Source organism: Peromyscus leucopus, chromosome 12 (genome assembly GCF_004664715.2).
Source record: "Peromyscus leucopus breed LL Stock chromosome 12, UCI_PerLeu_2.1, whole genome shotgun sequence".
In the NCBI taxonomy this organism is placed as follows: domain Eukaryota; kingdom Metazoa; phylum Chordata; class Mammalia; order Rodentia; family Cricetidae; genus Peromyscus; species Peromyscus leucopus.
This window is the reverse complement of record NC_051073.1, coordinates 77008945-77028282: the sequence shown is the minus strand read 5'-3', so window position 1 is coordinate 77028282 and position 19338 is coordinate 77008945. Positions and strand designations below refer to the sequence as shown.

Genomic DNA, 19338 nt, shown 5'->3' with positions numbered 1-19338 from the left:
TACAGGAAGGAAACCGTGGCCTTTGAATGTTGACACTTGTCCTTTCCTTGACCCTCCCAAAGAACAACCCCCCCCCCACACACACACTTTACCACCCTGCAGTGAAACTTAGTTATTAGTAGTAGCCCTTGTGCATGGAGCTCCCAACCTGCATTTTAGTGCCTTACATGCATTAAAAGCCAAGGCCCAAACACTGAGGAATCCTCCAGCATGAGAAGTAGAAACCAAACATGAAGGGAAACATGGGGACTCTGGTAAAGTAGGATACTCTGAGAAGTTCGAGGGCAGAAAGCTATGGTTAGGATTATGAAAACTCAAAAGAGGGAAACTGCTGTGTCCATGAAGAAAAATGTCACAAAAGGGGAGAATTGGAGAAAAAAAGAGTCCTTAGAACTTCTGAGGGCTGGCAAGGTGACCGAGCAGGAAAAAGCACTTGCCACCCAATCCTGCTGACCTGAGTTCAGCAGTCCCCAGGACTCCCAATGAAGGCGAGAACTGACTCCTGGAAGTTGTCCGACCTCTGCATACTTGTGCAACCGCAGTAATTATAGTGACAGTCTTAAGTGACTGGAAGACTGGATAGCATGGGGACGCTTCATTGCATGCTCCGCCTTCCATGTGCTTGGCTTTACTCAGGAGCAGTCAGTTTGATTTCATTCTCCCCAAGCCTGGCTACACTTGTTTTTATCCTCTCTGGACGTACGTAAATACCAGTATATCGGATTATTGAAATCTGATATATTGGATAAATAAGTGACTAGAAGGGTTCTAATAATAGGAAATCTTATAAGATGAAATTGTCAAAAATAGTAGAGGCAAAAAGGATAGGAAGAGTCAGTCCAGAAAGTCCAACATGCCATGAAAATGGCAGAGAATAAGAAAGAGGTTAGGACAATATCCACTCGATTGTTGTATTTCTAGATACTCTAAATGCCTGGCACCGTGAATGAGGAAAGAGACCCACTAAGCAAAGCCATTATATACCTCTAGTCCAGCTTATCAGACACTGAGACAGGAGGATGATTTGAGCACAGGAATTAAAAACCAGCCGGGGCAACACAGAGTTCCAGGAGTTAAAAAAAAAAAAAAAAAGAAAGAAAAGAAAATGCCCAAAGGCTTCTAGAAAGAAGCCGAGCCTTGAAACGATATCAAGACAACCCCTTATTGATGGAATCAGAAAACAAATGCCTTCAGAATTCTGAAGGGAAATTTTTTTTCAACTCATTTTTTAAAATGATGTTGCTTGTGTGGAGGTGTTGGGGAGCACACACATGCCAGTGTACCCGTGGAAGTCAGGCTTGTAGGAGTTAGTTCTTCCTCCACGTGGACCCTGGGGATCAAACTCAGGTTGCTCGGTGTGGCCTTTACACTGAACCGCTGCGCCAACCCTCAATCATAGATGAGCTGTGTGGCTCACACAATGTGGGCTTCAGTGGTAGAGATCTTGCTACATTCACAAGACCCTAAAAGGGGTAGGGGCCGATTTCAGTATTTTAAGAAAGTAAAAAGTGGAACATCAGGCAATGTCTAGAATGTGTAAATCAAGAAATAGACCAGGTGATGGTGGTGCACACCTTTAATCACAGCACTCAGAAGGCAGAGGCAGGTGGATCTCGGTGAGTTCACAGACAGCCTGGTCTGCAAAGTGGGTTCCAGGACAGCCAGGACTTACACAGAGAAACCCTGTCTGGAACCCCCCCCCCCAAAAAAAAAAGAGAAAGAAATAGACACACAGGCTGGAGAGATGGCTCAGGTTAAGGGCACTGGCAGCTCCTCCGAGGTCCTGAGTTCAATTCCCAGCAACCACATGGTGGCTCACAACCATCTATAGTGAGATCTGGTGCCCTCTTCTGGTGTGCAGGTGTACATGCACACAGAACACTGTATTCAAGTAAATTAAAAAGAAAAAGAAATAGGCATCATGTTAAATGCATGTAAACCCAGCCACTTGAGAAGCAGAGACAGTAGAGTAGAAAGTTCAAGGTCATCCTGGGCTTTTCTTTTTTAATACTGGGGCTGGAGAAATGGCTCGACTGTTAAGAGGGCTTACTGTTCTTACTCCCTGAGTTCAATTCCCAGCATCGACATTGATGGGTGACTTACAGTTTTCTGTAACTCTAACACCCTCTTCTGACCACTTGAGATACCTATAATGTGTGCACATACACACATATATAAATAAATCTTGCCAGGCATTGGTGGTGCATGCCTTTAATCCGGTCACTAAGGAGGCAGAGGCAGGCAGATCTCTGTGAGTTCAAAGCCAGCCTGGTCTACAGAGTGAATTCCAGGACAGCCAGGGCCACACAGAGAAACACTGTCTTGAAAATTTAAATAAATATATTATAGGCTTTTTTGGACTGCCAGCGCCCATTTTTTGTTTTTTGATTTTTTTGTTTTGTTTTGTTTTTTGTTTTTTTTTTTTTTGAGACAGGGTTTCTCTGTGTAGCTTTGCACCTTTCCTGGAATTTGCTCTGTAGCCCAGGCTGGCCTCGAACTCACAAAGATCCGCCTGCCTCTGCCTCCCAGTGCTGGGATTAAAGGCGTGCGCCACCACCGCCAGGCTACGGAGAGTTATTTTTAGTTATGAATGCTCAGCCTTATCTTATACTTGTCCCATTAGCTCTTGTAACTTAACCTGTTTCTCATGATCTATATTTTGCCTCAGGGCTTTTTACCTTTCATCCTGTATACCCTCTGTGTCTGGTTGTCTGGCTGCTGCCTGGCAGCCCCTGGGCATCTCCCTTTCTTTCTTCCTGGTTCTCTCCTCTAGCCCTGCCTATCCCTCCACTGCCTGGCTATTGGCCATTCAGCCTTTTATTAGATGAATCAGGTACCTTAAGCAGGCAAAGCAACACCTTTTTACATTGTAAATAAGTGCAGCATAAACAAATGTAACACATCTTTACATCCTTAAATGCAACAGAAACAAATGTAACATGTCTTCAGTAACACATCTTTACATGTTAAATGCAACAGAAACGAATGTAACACATCTTTGCATAAAGTAATATTCCACAACAATAAATCTTGAAAACAAGTTTTAATACTGTTTAGTTATGCATACACATTACTTGGAGAAAAAGATTAAATGAAGGATATGAAGTTAAAACATAGATTATGTAACTGCTACTGTGATGTTCTTTTGCCTGTAATAAAAAAATTTGGTTATGATGTAATGAGAAAGACTATAGAGGAAGATTGATGTTAGATTATGAAGAACCTTGTGTAACATGTTGAGGGGTTGAGGGTAAAAGGCATGTTGGGTAATATGAAGGTTTTTGAGCAGAGGAGGTCGTGACATTTCAGGTGACTGAAATAGGTCCTGAAATACAGCCATAATAGCACATGATAATCCCAGAAAGGAGGATTGCGGGAAGTTTTGAAGCCACCTCTGGTATACATTGTTACAACTGAGAAGCTGAACCACAGACTGGCTATACCCAGTTCTGATTTTGACACCTACCATCCCTGTCATTCTCTCTCTCTCTCTCTCTCTCTCTCTCTCTCTCTCTCTCTCTCTCTCTCTCCCTCTCCCTCTCCCTCTCCCTCTCCCTCTCCCTCTCCCTCTCCCTCTCCCTCTCCCTCTCCCTCTCCCTCTCCCTCTCCCTCCCTCTCTCTCTGTCTCTCTCTCATTTTATTTTTGCATATGGGGGTGGGGGTTCAAGACAGGGTTTCTCTGTTTAGCCCCTGGCTATCCTGGACTCAAGATATTTACCTGCCTCTGCCTCAAGCCTGGCTGCTTGCACTCTTTTCATTTTTCTTTTTTTTGGGGGTTGGGGGGAGGTTTGTGTAGCCATGGCTGCCCTGTAGACCAGGCTGGCCTCGAACTCAGAGATCCGCCTGCATCTCTCTCCTGAGTGCTGAGATTCAAGGCGTGCACCACCACACCTGCCCAATCCATTTCTCAAACAACTTGCGCATGGGCACTGAGGTTATAAGGATAAGAACTTGAACTTGCTCAGCCCTCAAGGAGCTTAGTTTAGTTTCGTCTATGACAGCAACTGTGTTGTCAGCCGGACCCAAAGCTCCACGCCGACACCACCCTCCTCCGGGGATCCAGTCGGGTCTTCAAGTCCATCCTCTTCCACAGAAGGTGGCACCTGTGATCCACCCCTCTCCGGCTGCACAGGAGCCAGCAAACCGTTCCCTTGGCCCACCCGGTGGAGACTTCCACCTCCAGCGGCCTGAACCCGGATCGCCAGAAGGAGCGCCGCCCGGCGGGTGGGCGGGCAGTCGGCAGAGAGCAGCCAGCGCGGCTGGGCGTCGGGGCGGGGCGGGGCCGCGCTGGGCTCAGCCCAGAGCCGGGAGGGCCGAGGCCACCGGAAGAGTCGCGGTCGCCAGCCGAGCGCCGGGGAGTGGGGAGCGGAAGCGGCGGCGGGCGGCGCTGGGACCCGGGAGCGGCCGGAGAACAAGGGAGCTGGCGCCCCGGCCGGCGGCTGAGCGGGGCTGAGCAGCGGGCCGCGCCGAGCGCCGAGCGCCGCGGGAGAGGCCCGGCCCCGCTGCCCGAGCAGGCCGCGCGCCGCGCCGCGGGGCCGAGGCCGGAGCCATGGGCGAGACCAAGATCATCTACCACCTGGACGGGCAGGAGACGCCGTACCTGGTGAAGCTGCCCCTGCCCGCCGAGCGCGTCACCTTGGCGGACTTTAAGGGCGTTCTGCAGCGGCCCAGCTATAAGTTCTTCTTCAAGTCTATGGATGACGATTTTGGGTGAGGATGGCCCCCGCCCCGCCCCCGGGGAGCCCCTGCCGCTCCGCTGCTAGGGGCCACCGCGGCCAGTTCGGACTTCCCTCGCTGCACTGGTTTCTAGCCCCGCTTCAGCAAGGGAGCGGCTCGGTCACTTGGGATCCTCTTGACTTTGAGGGACTCCCGATCACCTCTTGGAGGCCTTGTCCCCCTAGCTCCTACCATTCAGGCCCCCTCACTCCCGACGGATCAGCGGCCCCCATAGACGTACATTCCTTCCACTCCAATCCAAAGTCAGGAGTCCTCAGCCCTCCTTCCAGGTGCCACATTTTAAGCATAGAGTTGGGGTTTATTGACACCCAGCCTGCCTTCTCCATCCTCTGAACTCTGCGAGTCAGAGCCTTATTTGGAGTGTGCTGTATCTAAGGCCGCAGCCGGTGGGACTTTGAACTGGAGAAGGAGTTGGGGGGTGTTCTGCCAGGCTAGATCCTGGACCTGATGTTTATTGAGCGGTCTCCCCTCTCCCCCGGGCAGATGGGGTGTTGCCTGACCCGGAGGAGGAGTCCTCGCTAACCAGGTGCTGGGGCCTTTTCTCGCCAGATGGTGATCCCAGAGGAGATGTTGCTTAGGGCTTCAGAGCTTGGATGGGAAGGCCGGGGAGGGCCTATTGGTGTTCCCTTGTCTTCCCCTCCCTACCCAGCTGCAGTTTGGAAGCAGGGACTGCCCCTTTAAGGGAGGTTGGAATGTTGGAGCCTGAGGGTTCTGTAGCAGCTGGCCTGAGAGGGGACACACACACACACACACACACACACACACACACACCCCTCTCCCAGGGGCTGAAGTTTGCCCACGTTAACTGGACAGTGGGCTTAGAGGCCATGGAGAAGACACACACACACACACACACACACACACACACACACACACACACACCCTCTTCTGCACCCTCCAGGCCTGAAGGTTCCTCTGATGCACTTTGCCTGAGGCCTGCACTGTACTTGCAGCTGAGGCCCCAGAGCTGGGTGAGGGGAGACATTCTTCTCCCCAGTGTTCATTAATCTGGCTTCTCTCCCAAGGCCCGCCCTCCAAGCCCCAGGAGGCAAGCACCTTCTGTCTCCTGCCTGGCTTGCTTGTCATCTTCTGCCCTGGATCTCCGCATTTGATGAGCTCTTGAAATACTGTGCATGGCAGTGTTTTGTACAGTGGAGAATAGATCTGGCTATTCCTGATTCCGCTCTTGCCCCGGGATGAGTAGTCCGGTGTGGTGATGATTGTCTGTCTTGAGAGTTAGGCATGCCTGGTTGGAAGATCTTTTCAGGATCTGTGTGGAAGAGCTGGGGAGAGGGGGTGAGTGTCTCAGCCTGACTTGAGTGAAGTAAGGAAGCAGGGCCTGAAGGAACTGGGATAATATTTCAGGGTATGCTGGGCCAGATGCCTTGAGAGATTAGAATAGTCTTGTATGTCCACCCCCACTTGCCTCTGCCTCCAGAGCAGACCACCGTGGGCTGCTTCCTGCCTTCCCAAGGTTGTTGAGCAAGCAGGCCTCAGTACAATTATAAAAGGCCTCCCTTGCATCTGCTTACCGCTCACAGAATGTTTTTCTTGAAATCAACTGCCTGTCCACTCCTTTTTTCTTAGCTGACTAAACTAAGACTACATCAACTACAGACAGCCTGATTGCCTGTTTCTATTTATTGCTACACTATGTCACAAATAAATATCAAGCTATTGAACTGAGCAACGTTTATTGTGTACCACCTGAAGCCATCCTTGCCCATCTGTGGTCCTGCAGCCCCCTTTGCAAAATATCAGTTGGCTGTTCTAGCAGGGATGAGAACATGCTAAGGATGAAGTGGATGTGATTAATTGTTGACTTATCACTTATCACACACACACACACACACACACACACACACACACACACCAAGGATAAGTGAGCAAAAGATCCAGTAGGGCTCTCCTATTACAGAGGGCTAATAGCAGAGGATCCTGTTCACAGTTTATTTTATTTTATTTTTTTTATTTTACAAGCTTGTCACATGGTACTTACAATCTGCCTGACAGTGATATAATTCTCTACACATCTTTCATCTCTGAGTCCTCATGCCGGCCTATGAAATGGGCCCTAATATCCCCACTTTGCAAGAGAGGAAACGAGAATGCAAAAAGCCTGGAGAGCTTGGTCTGTGTCACACAGCTAGTAAGTGACAGAGATTGGTTGGTAGGGGGGCTCTCACTCCTCCAAAATCTAAAGTCTTGATCACACCACTGTAGGAGTGTGTATGTGTGTCAGAGAGAGAGGAGGCAGACATAATAGTGAAGAATACTATGTAAATGACCATGTTATAGATTTTCCTCTTCAAAAAGATAGTAAGCCCTGGCAAATTGGGACAGTAACAGGGCGCTCCAGCCAGCCTAGGCCAGTGACCCCTGTTGAGAAGAGAGAAAACAGGCGGGGAGGAGGAAGCCTGCCTCACCTCAGCCTCAGAGGTTAGAATGTGAGGCCTTAGGAATCCCAGCTCCCATCTGCTCCCCAAAAATATTTGTCAAGCTCGGGGTAGAGTAAGCTCTCTTAAATTACTTGGGAGAGCCAATAAAGACCCTTGCCTTGGTGAAGCCTGATGACCTGGGCTCTAGCCCCAGGACCCACATGGTGGAAGGAAAAATCCAACTTCCACAGATTGTCTCTAACCTCCATACACCTGTACGCACGCACGCACGCACGCACGCTCGCTCGCTCGCTCGCTCGCACTAAAAAGTGATAAAAATCTGGAAAAGGGCACTTACATTTAATGAAAGAGTGTAGATCTTAAACTAGAGAGAGCCAGTAACTAGTTTTTATTCTGTTCTAAGAGTCTCATTTACCAGGACGAGATAAGTTAAAAAGACATCTCTAAGCTGGGAGAACTAAGTGGCAGGATAGGGGTTTGAGCCCAGTTTTGTTTATCTGACTCTAATCTGAGTAAAAGGGAGGGAGAGAGACTGCTGTGGAGCCCTGACTACCCAGCCCTCCCACCAAGGGTGCAGTCTAAGGTTCCTCCAAAGCTGCTGAAGTCCAGCTGAGCATCTCGAGCATCTCAGCAGAGGCTTGTAGACCCGTTGGTGACCCCCAGAAAGAGAAGAAACATCTGGAGGATGGAGTGGTGGGGGACTCAGCTGCCCTTTACTGCCACAAAGACATAGTGTCATGCTGTGTGTCACGGGAACCCTCTTTTCCTCTTGAGCTCAGATTACCATGCAGGGCTACAAGCTTGGAACCCAGTGGCCAGAGTGGCTGATAGGTCAGGGCCTCTTTCTTAGGGTTGCTGTGGGATTAGAGATGGTAGGGAGCTAGATGGAAGGGAGACGGTAGCCTTGGCTTGGGAGCTTCATCGTAAGTTCAAGAATGTGAGTATCACAGGGAAACCACTGTAAGAGTGAGAGGGGACTGAGCTTCACAGCTGCCTCCCTTGCTGCATCCTCAGAACTCTAAGTGTGTGTCCTCCTCTGACCTATGATCTAGTTGTGTACTCCTGGGGTGAGTGAGAGTGTGATGGTCCACAACAGTTTCCATCCCCATCTCTGGCCCCAAACCATAGTCAGTATCTAACTTCTGGCCCTGCCACTCTCCCAAGGCCAGGCTGCATGCCAGGACCACTTTCTATGGTCCTTCATGCCCCACATTACGTTCCCTCATCCCTCATAGACCATTACATCTGTCATCAAATGGGGAAAAATGTGACATAGAGTGAAAAGAGAATTGAAGTCAGAACAGCCTGGGGTTCAATTCCATCTGTAATACCTCTTAGTATTGTAACCATGAATGAGTTACCAAGTGTCAGTTTCTTTATTCATGAAAAGAGAATTGAAGTCAGAACAGCCTGGGGTTCAATTCCATCTGTAACATCTCTTAGTATTGTAACCATGAATGAGTTACCAAGTGTCAGTTTCTTTATTCATGAAATGAGAATTATGTTGTCTACCTAAGGAGGCTGGAGTACAAATTATATATTTTTTATATGTATGTATATGCATATATATTTTTTGAGGCAGGGTCTCTCTGTGTATCCCTGGCTGTCTTTGAACTCTCTGTAGACCAGGCTGGACTTGAACTCAGAGATCTGCCTGCCTCTGCCTCCTGAGTGCTGGGATTAAAGGCGTGTGCCACCACCGCCCGGCTTTTGTTGTTGTTCTGACTATAGTAGTAGAAGATGTAATAGATAAAAATGGAGTCACACAGACTAGGATTCAAACGCCAGCTTTCCACTTGTTAGTGGTGTGTTTAGGTGGATTATTGAATCTAAGCTTAGTTTCCCACTTTTCTCCCCTTATAGCATCACTGTGGGAATGACATGATGCTCCAAGTGCTTAGCATGATGCTGGCACGTGACGCATGCTCAGTAAACGAAGCCAATTGTCATCCATCATTCCCTTTTTTCAGGGGCAGGGTGGGTAGGGGTCCTCGTGTATCCCAGGCTGGCCTCAAACTCAGTCTGAAGCTAAGGATGACCTTAAGCTGCTCCTCTGGCCTCCACCTCTCTAGTGCTGGATTACTTGACCGTCCCCAGGGTGTGGTGTTGGTCAAATGGTGTTGCGAATTCGAGGCATGCACTGCCGTCTGGGCTCCACCTTCAGCCTCCTTTCTTCCTTACTGGTTGTTCCCATAGAATCTCATTGTATTGCCCAGGCTCACCTCATAATCCTCCTGCCTCCGCTTCCCAAGTGCTGACTGGGTTACAGATATGTACCACATGGATGCTCGTGAATGCCTTCTCTTCACTTTCCTAGTTCCTTAAACTCCAGCTCTCAGAACAAAGCCAGGATTCCTAGTTGAGAAGTGAAGAATAGTAAGACTTGTGCTGCCTGCCTTTTCCCAGTTTGAAGGTCAGAGGGGAAGGGAAAGTCATGCTGGGAATAGGGCATGCGCCCTAGGGGATCTGAGGGGTGGCGTGGGGCCATTATAATTTGCAGTCGACCAGTGGCTGAGCGGATGCTCTAGCGAGGCAGTTGGCCCAGATATGGCCCCGCCAGAGGGGTGGCCCAGAGCATAGTGTGTGTTCCTGACTTCTGACCCCCCCCCACAGCTCCTTCCTCTCTGACGTACTTCGTGGAGGTGCTAAGGATATGTCCCTAGTCCCTCCTCACAGCTCAACAGTCGTGTGTTGCTGGCTTGATCTCACACTTAGGGTAGAGGACAACTCAGATTATGAGGACCCTCCACTCCTATATCAGAAAGTTCTCTCTCTCTGACACCCCCCTTTCCCTGCAGGGTGGTGAAGGAAGAGATCTCCGACGACAATGCCAAGCTACCCTGCTTCAATGGCCGAGTGGTGTCCTGGGTAAGGAGCCGTCAGCCTCTAGCTGTATCCCTGTGGTGGTCAGGGAGGAAAGGCTTAGCCGAGATTCAGCTGGTGATTTGATGCCCCCGGATCTGAACCTGCCTTTAGTTTTCTAGTGATTTTTTTAATCTAGAGTCTTCAGCCTTTAATGAACTGTGAGGGAATAGTGGGAGGGGGGAGGGGAGAAAGAGGAACACACGGTGCTGATTCGGAGGTCTCCTCTGTCCATCCAGACACCTGCAGCCAGCTGACATCCTCTGTCACTTGTGCTACAGTGACCCCTGCCCGCCAGCCCCTCTCCCTCATGCGCCTGGCCAACTGCCCTTGCGTGGGCCTGTCTTCTTCTCTGTCTCACTCTCTCCTGCCTTCGTGTCTTGCTGGAAGCCACAGCTTGCTTTTCCCTGCCCCCCCTGTGACCACTTATTTTCTCCTTGGCAGCTGGTATCTGCCGAGGGCTCGCACCCAGAGCCAGCTCCCTTCTGCGCTGACAACCCATCAGAGCTGCCACCTTCAATAGAACGCACCGGGGGCATTGGGGACTCTCGACCCCCGTCCTTTCAGTAAGTGGGACTTGAAGGTGGGAATGGCCCATGGAAAAGGGGCACCTCAGCTCACCCCAGAGCTGGATAAGGGAGCCCCCAGCCTGCTCTCTTCTCCACCGAGTCCTCTCTGCCTTTTAGCCCTCACGCTAGTGGAGGCAGCCAGGAGAACCTGGACAATGACACGGAGACCGACTCCTTGGTGTCTGCCCAACGAGAGCGGCCCCGACGGCGGGACGGCCCAGAGCACGGTGTGTATTCCCCACTTCGAGCCCCTCCCCGTGGCAGCTTTCAGCCAGCTCCCTCCTTTTTTCACCCTATTCCCAGAGTTACGGATATGCCTGGCTCAGCCCCTGGCCTGCCCGCCTCATATCCCTTCTTCCCTACACTGGGCCTGGCATGGACCCAGCTGCCTACCTCCCTTGCAGCAGCCCGGCTCAATGGAACTGCAAAGGGGGAGCGGCGGCGGGAACCCGGTGGCTACGACAGTTCATCCACCCTTATGAGCAGTGAGCTGGAGACGACCAGCTTCTTTGACTCAGATGAGGATGACTCCACCAGCAGGTGGGGCTTGACTTTCATAGGTACTGGGATGGGAGTGGGGGCGCGGGGTGGGGAGAACGGCAAGTGACTCATGAGGGGCCCTGAATCCTCTGAAGCTTCACCTCCGGGAGGGGTGTGGGCCTTGTGTTGGAGCCAGGGCTGTGGAGTGCCTCTTACCGGGCCAGGATGGGCCAGCCTGGTGGGGAACGACTTTGGGCCCCACAGGTTCAGCAGCTCCACAGAACAGAGCAGTGCCTCGCGCCTCATGAGGAGACACAAGCGGCGGCGGCGGAAGCAGAAGGTCTCGCGGATCGAGCGGGTATGGGCTCTTGGGTGTCCAGGATGAGCAGGGCGGATCATGAGTCCTTCCCACGCAGGACCACAGCTCTTTCTTCCTCGGAGCCCTTCTGTTTGGCTCGGTGTTTGGAATCTTAGTGGGCAAGGGTGGGAACCCCCACCCCTGCCTGCTGCTCACAGCCGCTGTCTCTTCCAGTCTTCGTCCTTCAGCAGCATCACGGACTCCACCATGTCACTCAATATCATCACAGTTACTCTCAACATGGGTGAGTCTGGGGAACAGGTTCCAGCGCCTTGGCTGGGAAGGCATCAGGGGTTTCTGGGAAATACAACATACATTTTCTGGGACTTGGGGTGGGATCTCAGTGACAGAGTACAAGGCCCTAGGTCCCATATCCAATACAGGAAGAAAAATATATGTTCCCTATTCTCAAGTTGTTCTTTTATGAATAACACTGATAAGTAATATAATCGGTTCAGTATTTCATTGTCAGGGCTATAACAGATAAACTCAGATCTGTGGGAGCAGAACGTGGCACCCTGGGAGGTTTCCTGTGGGAGGTGATTTCTGAGAGCCCTGTCCCTGCCCATCTTGTCCTTGCATCCTTAACTCTGACTCTGACTCTTTAGAAGGCAGCTGGTGCCTGTGCCTCAGCAGGTGGGCCCACCCCTGAGCCTAGTGACAGGACTTCAGTCGGTCCCGGAACCCACATGGGAGAAGGAGAAAACCGACTCCCACAGTTGTCCTCTGACCTGCACACACAAACACAAGAGTGCCCCCCACAACAAAACAAGTGGATACAAATATCATACACTTTAAAGGCAGTTAAATATAACAGAAAGAGTTTAACGTGAGTCTGAGTTTAACTCCCGACACCCACTGGCTTAGGAAGGGCACTTATGTCTTGCCGATTTGTAAAAGTAAGTCTGGAATCCCTGCCTCATAACCAGTAGAAAAATCAAAAACATGTTTAAGTGCATACTGTACAGAAATATTTACATGGTTATTATGTCAGTCACGGCCTCTCTCTGCCCTGTACTAATGGGTAGGAGGCCTATGGCCCCTCTCTACCCTGTACTGATAAGGAGCCCTGCCCCTTTCCACTCTGTACTAATAACCAGTTCTGACCCCTCTCTTCCCTGTACTAACAGATTGGGGCCCTGCCCTTCTCTTCCCTGTACTAATGGGTAGGAGCCCTGCTCTTCTCTTTCCTGTACTAATGGGTAGGAGCCCTGCCCGTCTCAAAGTGTTAAATTATTCCCTGCAGAAAAGTATAACTTCTTGGGCATCTCCATTGTGGGCCAAAGCAACGAGCGAGGCGATGGAGGCATCTACATTGGCTCCATCATGAAGGGTGGGGCTGTGGCAGCCGATGGACGCATAGAACCAGGAGATATGCTGTTACAGGTATCCTTGCCTCCCCTGGGTGGTGGAGAGTGAGGAGTCCCTGCTGTCTGGAGGAAGGCCCTCAACCCAGCTCCCCCGTCCATCTCCTGAGCGCTACCTCTTATCTCACTCTTAGCCCTCTTTCTCAGGTGAACGAGATCAACTTTGAGAACATGAGTAACGATGACGCCGTCCGAGTACTCCGGGAGATTGTCCACAAGCCAGGGTAGGAATGGAGTGGGCTTCTGGGGAAGATGGGAGAGGCATTTCTGGAAGCAGGCTGGGTCTGGCCTTCATACATCCTGCCTTTACTAGGACAACCTTGTTTTCAGGCCCATCACTCTGACGGTAGCCAAGTGCTGGGACCCAAGTCCTCGTGGGTGCTTCACATTGCCCCGGAGTAAGTAGACAAGGGATTCGGCCCTAAGGTTGGTGTTGGCGTCTGTCGACTCTGACCCTCATGTCTTCAGCTTACATGTTGAGCTCCAGAGTGGGCGGGGTGGGCAGCCTGTGACTCCTCGCCCTCCCTGCAGGTGAGCCTATCCGGCCCATTGACCCTGCAGCCTGGGTCTCTCACACAGCAGCCATGACGGGCACCTTCCCTGCCTATGGCATGAGCCCCTCCTTGAGCACCATCACCTCCACCAGTTCCTCCATCACCAGCTCCATTCCCGACACAGAACGTGAGTATTCAAGCCTGTCCCCTGGGCCAGCACCCAAGGCCAGGTGGGGGCCCGATGACCGGCTTGTGCACCGTGCAGGGCCTTTGGGGGGCTCTGCTCATCCCAGGTGCCTCACACTGCAGCCCTTCCCCAACAGGCACTTAGAGCCGCCCTGCACACACTTGCTTCCCCACAGAGCCTCAGTTTCCCCATTGGACTCCCAGCATATGCTTCACCAGGTTCTCGTGGTGTTTAGTAAGAGGCTCTAAGTAGAACGTTATTACTGTGTGGTATGAAGGAAACACTCGTTTTTATTGTCATAACATCTACACTGTGCTGAGTACCTTCATGAAATCACTGAATTCCTCTTTCACGTATTCTCGGGTGTACATTAAAGGACTCATTTTCACAGAAGGGGAAACTGAGCGGAGAGATGGGATGCCGCTCTCCCTAACTCCACGGCTCCTCGTTACCTCTCTACCCTGCCTCTCCCCCCAGGCCTAGATGACTTCCACCTCTCCATCCACAGTGACATGGCGGCCATCGTAAAAGCCATGGCCTCCCCTGAATCAGGGTTGGAGGTTCGAGACCGCATGTGGCTCAAGATTACCATTCCCAACGCTTTCATTGGTGAGAGGACCTTACAGCTGTAAGAAGGACAGGACGTGGGGGGTCATGGAGCAGGGCAGGGGTGGGGGGTCATGGAGCAGGGCAGGGTGGGGGGTCATGGAGCAGGGCAGGGGTGGGAGTCATGGAACAGGGCAGGGGTGGGGTCATGGAGCAGGGCAGGGGTGGGAGTCATGGAACAGGCAGGGTGGGGGTCATGGAGCAGGGCAGGGTGGGGGTCATGGAACAGGGCAGGGTGGGGGGTCATGGAGCAGGGCAGGGGTGAGGGTCATGGAGCAGGGCAGGGGTGGGGGGTCATGGGGCAGGGCAGGGTGGGGGGTCATGGAGCAGGGCAGGGTGGGGGGTCATGGAGCAGGGCAGGGGTGGGGGTCATGGAGCAGGGCAGGGGTGGGGGTCATGGAGCAGGGCAGGGTGGGGGGTCATGGAGCAGGGCAGGGGTGGGAGTCATGGAACAGGCAGGGTGGGGGTCATGGAGCAGGGCAGGGGTGGGGGTCATGGAGCAGGGCAGGGGTGGGGTCATGGAGCAGGGCAGGGTGGGGGGTCATGGAGCAGGGCAGGGGTGGGGGTCATGGAGCAGGGCAGGGGTGGGGGTCATGGAGCAGGGCAGGGTGGGGGTCATGGAGCAGGGCAGGGTGGGGGGTCATGGAGCAGGGCAGGGGTGGGGGTCATGGAGCAGGACGGGGTGGGGGGTCATGGAGCAGGGCAGGGGTGGGGGACCCAGCAGCCCCCATGGGCAACTCCTTTGAGCTGTTAATGCCTCAGGCTCACAGCTTCTGTGAAGCCAGAGGAACCCAAACCAACTGTCAGCCTTATCCCCAGGCTCAGATGTGGTGGACTGGCTGTACCACAATGTGGAAGGATTCACGGACCGGCGGGAGGCCCGCAAGTATGCCAGCAACCTGCTGAAAGCTGGTTTCATCCGCCACACCGTCAACAAGATCACGTTCTCTGAGCAGTGCTACTACATCTTTGGTGACCTCTGTGGCAGTACGTGCCTCCCCACCACCTTTTTTTTCTTCTTCTTTTTTTTAGAGACAGGGTCTTGCTATGTAGATTCTATTGGCCTAATACCTGCTGTGTAGCCAGCTTGACTTTGAAATTGCAGAAACCCTCCTGCCTCAGCCTCCTGATGATTGGATTGTAAGTGCATGCCCTTTCTTGTCCCCTGAATGGGAGTAAGGATGTGATGTGGTAGCTGACTCCAGGAAACCTAGGTAGGCTCAACAGAGCTGGGTCTGGTTCAAAGCTTGAGCCCTATGGTCTAAGCAGCCCAGTCTAGCCTCTCCATTGGTCTTCCATCGCTGTGTTGAGCCTGGCATTCTCCGAGTGCCTGTTCTGTGACTGGCATGGTGCCAGTAGTTTCTGAAGTGTCAACCTACATCCCACTCAGTCTTCACCTCTCAGTGGGGGTGGGGTGGGTCCTGTCCATGTTATCAAATGAGGAAATAGATTTATTGATGTAAAATAGTCTACCCCAGGTTCCACAATTAGAAACAAAGAAGTTAGACTTGGATCAAGATCTTTTGGTTCTAGTCCCCACTGTTCTGGGCTGCTCAAGATACATGATGCTCCCAAAACATTGTCTCAGCAAGACTAAACAGAGTGCCTGCCCTTGTCCGTGAACCAACGGGTACTGCTGGGTCAGGATATGGATTGGACAGGGAGTCCTGTCTTTCTAAGAGCCCGGGGGTGAACCATACCATGGAGTAAAGCTGGAGAAATTGTCAGTCAGGGTGCAGAGGACTTTACAAACTGCACTAAGGAGTTTAAATTTGATCCTGAGAGGGTGCAGAGTCATTGAGCATCATTACGCCGAATTCCCTGTGGAGACCCTTCCTTCTCGGTTGCCTCCAGATGATGACCTCAAACAGACATTGCTGTTCACACCAGCAGCTAAGTCCCAGCCCCAGTGCCGGCAGCCACCTCGGCCCAAAAGAGCTTGAAGGCACTGGGTATTAGATGTGGTGGATTGGCTGTAGAGCTAGGAGTGGCCAAGGAGATAGATCTGCAGGCCTCCCATCCTGGCCATAAACTCAGCATCGTTGCCTGCCGTCCATCTTTGGCTGCAGACCTCCTGACCGTGGGCGTGGGACACACAGCAGACCAGTTTACCGAGCCCTCTTCCCACAGATATGGCCAACCTGTCACTTCACGACCATGACGGCTCCAGTGGCGCCTCTGACCAGGACACACTGGCTCCTTTGCCGCACCCGGGGGCTGCCCCGTGGCCTATGGCTTTCCCTTACCAGTACCCACCACCTCCGCATCCCTACAACCCACACCCCGGCTTCCCAGAACTGGGCTACAGCTACGGCGGCGGCGGGGGCAGCGCCAGCAGTCAGCACAGTGAAGGTAAGTCAGAAACCCAGCCGGACGGCATCTGCAGGAACCCAGGCCACCTCTGCACCTCCATCCTGGCCCTGTCTGTTCCCTCCAGGCAGTCGCAGCAGTGGCTCCAACCGAAGTGGCAGCGACCGGCGCAAGGAGAAGGACCCAAAAGCTGGGGACTCCAAATCAGGCGGTAGCGGCAGCGAATCAGACCACACGACCCGCAGCAGTCTGCGGGGGCCGCGGGAGCGGGCGCCCAGCGAGCGCTCGGGCCCGGCGGCCAGCGAACACAGCCACCGCAGCCTGCGCAGCCACCACACGCACCCAAGCTACGGCCCGCCCGGAGTGCCCCCTCTTTATGGCCCCCCGATGCTTATGATGACCCCGCCGCCTGCAGCCATGGGGCCCCCAGGAGCCCCTCCAGGCCGTGACCTGGCCTCGGTGCCCCCGGAACTGACGGCCAGCAGACAGTCCTTCCGCATGGCAATGGGAAACCCCAGTGAGTTCTTTGTGGATGTGATGTGATCAGGACCCCTTTCCTACCCCACCCCACCCCCCAGCCGGCTGCATCCCTTTCTCCATCAGTCGGTCTTTTTTTTTTTTTAAAAAAAAAAAAAAACTTTGGTACCTAAAAGGGAAATAAATGGAGCTAGCTGCTCCTGCTTGCTGGTAGCAGCAAGGATGAGGGTCTCTGCTCATCCATGCCACAGCCCTAACCTGCCTCTGGCCCAGCTGTGCCTCTGCCCGCTAACCAGCACCCATTCCATCCGGTTCTGGCTTCGCAGAAGTTTTCATGTCCCTGGCTCTGCACTGCTAGTCTTACTTCCCGACGCCCCATTCTCACGCTTAGGATCTGACCCCCGTGGTGTCACACCCTAATACCCACCTCCCCCCAGCCCTTTCCCCACCTCCCCAAGCATGTGTGCAGAGATCTTGATTTTACCCCGCCACACTGACACCAAAAAATGGCCTTCCCCGTCCTAACTGTCCTGCCCACTACTTCAGGCCTTCACCCACGGCTGTAACCACCTCTAGCAGGCACCCATGCTATCTGTCCCTGCTTGGAGCCGGCCCAGTCAGAAGCCCAGAGAGGTGCTCAGGTGCAGGACCACTAGCGGCTTCCGGGGAATATCTCTGCTGGGCCTGGCCCCTCATCTATGCCTGTCCTGTGTGCTGGTTCTCTCAGATCTAACCCTACTAACCAACAGGCTCATCTAATTTCTGGGCCTGAAATTTTTTTCTTCTTTTTTCTTCCTTCAAATTTCCCTGGGCCTGGAGCAGCCAAGAATTTCGGGCTCTTTGACTTTCTGTGAGTCCCCAGGAAAGGGAGGCCCAGCCTCCAAGGAGACCAGGAACTCTGCTTCAGCAGCCCCCTCGGGGCTCCCCAAGGATGTCCAGCCCCACACCCACACAAGTGCAAGGTTACTAGGCTTCTGGGAAGGACTCAGCTTCACCCAAGCATGACAGACTGTTCTTTCCAGAGAGAAGTAGAGAAGTTTTCTCCCTACCCCCTCACACAGACAGACAGACAGAGACACACACACACACACACACACACACACACACTGTGTGCCTATGCAAGTTTACATAAGCCTCAGGGCTGGTCCCTGCCCACAGGGCTGGACCCTTCCTCCAAGTCATCTCCTAGACAGTGGGGCTGGTCCCTAACCGCCCTCTCCCCTTCCTGCTTGCTGGAAAGCCTCCCACACATGTCCCCAAAAGCTGGGCTCAGCAGAGGGCTCTCCAGGTACCTGACAGGTCGTTCTCTACTTCCCTCCTCCCCCCGGGCCTTACCCCTGCCCTGTCTTCATCTTCACCATGACACCCGAGAACAGAGTCAGGAAACAGGCCAACTGAAGTTACACAAGGGGACCACTGGGGCTTCCAGAAACTTCCAGTTATCTTTAAAGTTGTTTTCCACCTTAAATCACAATTTTTCTTTAAAACTCTGCTATAAACTCTACTGACTCCCCAGACTCACATTTTCAGGGCAAAGGTATCAGAGCTGGGGATGTAGCTCTGGGTAGAGTGCTTGCCTAGCGTGCCCTGGGGTTCAGTCCCCAGAAAATGCCTCCTGCCATCAAGATGACCTTAGCCCATGTTTGGGGGCAAACCGAGGTGGGGATATTTTGACATTCATTCATTTTACAAATATTTCCTAGGCTTTTAATGAACAAAGGGCTATGTTAGAAGCATGACTCAGTCTTCCCTGTCTTCAGTACTCTGTGACTCTGCCATGTCCTGTTCTTTTGAGACCCCCCCCCTCCCCAGGGCTCATGCACTGGATGCCGGTGTCTCCATTGCCAACTTTTGCTCACTTCTCTTTCTCTCCCAAAATAGTGTCATCCATGCTCCTTTCAATAGCCATTGATATGCTGGCCACTTCCTTTTTACTCACTGGACATCTCCGTAGGCATGTCCATATGTCCCTAGCCCAGTATTATTCCTCTTGAATTCCTGTCTTGGTGACTTTCGTCACAATCTACATAGGCCCCCCAGCCAGAAACATTTATGCGCTTAAAATCCTTCATCCTACATGGTGTTAGTCAGCACATCACACCCTTCCGCTCTGACACTCTTTCTGAAGTTCAGCTGTTCCTCTCCCCTTCTTAATTTACAGAGCATGGGATTTGGAGTCAGGCTGGTTTGGGTTTGAATTCCAGCTCTCCATTTTTGGCTGTGTAATAGAGTTATTTAACCTCTCTGGAGCCTCAGTCCTCCTGTATGTAAGATGATAATAATACCTACCTCACAGGGTTGTTGTGAGGATTCAAATTAGATATTGTACGAAAAGTGCCGCGCACAGTGCCTGGCACACAATAGAGTAGGTGCTCAATAAATGGTAGCTATTATTATTATTATTATTATTATTATTATTATTATTATTATCATTACTAATTTACTCTACACTGGCAAACATTTAGGGTGTGTTGGGAAGGGAAAGCTTTTGC

The 19338-nt window shown here is 52.3% G+C and overlaps 1 protein-coding gene across 2 annotated transcripts; it reads left to right on the top strand.

Moving 5' to 3' along the window:
- Positions 1-4469: 4469 nt before the first annotated feature.
- On the top strand, positions 4470-19248 carry Dvl3 (dishevelled segment polarity protein 3). 2 transcript variants are annotated; one of them, XM_028857540.2, is made up of 16 exons: positions 4470-4710; positions 9935-10004; positions 10443-10564; positions 10685-10794; positions 10975-11107; positions 11312-11405; positions 11580-11649; positions 12652-12791; positions 12920-12996; positions 13103-13170; positions 13304-13453; positions 13931-14062; positions 14879-15046; positions 16190-16411; positions 16497-16886; positions 17669-19248. In XM_028857540.2, the coding sequence occupies exons 1-16, from the start codon at positions 4550-4552 to the stop codon at positions 17698-17700; spliced, it is 2139 nt and encodes a 712-aa protein (XP_028713373.1). In that variant the 5' UTR covers positions 4470-4549; the 3' UTR covers positions 17701-19248. The 2 variants fall into 2 exon arrangements, with proteins under 2 accessions (XP_028713373.1, XP_028713372.1); XM_028857539.2 differs by having other exon boundaries at positions 10972-11107.
- Positions 19249-19338: the final 90 nt, after the last annotated feature.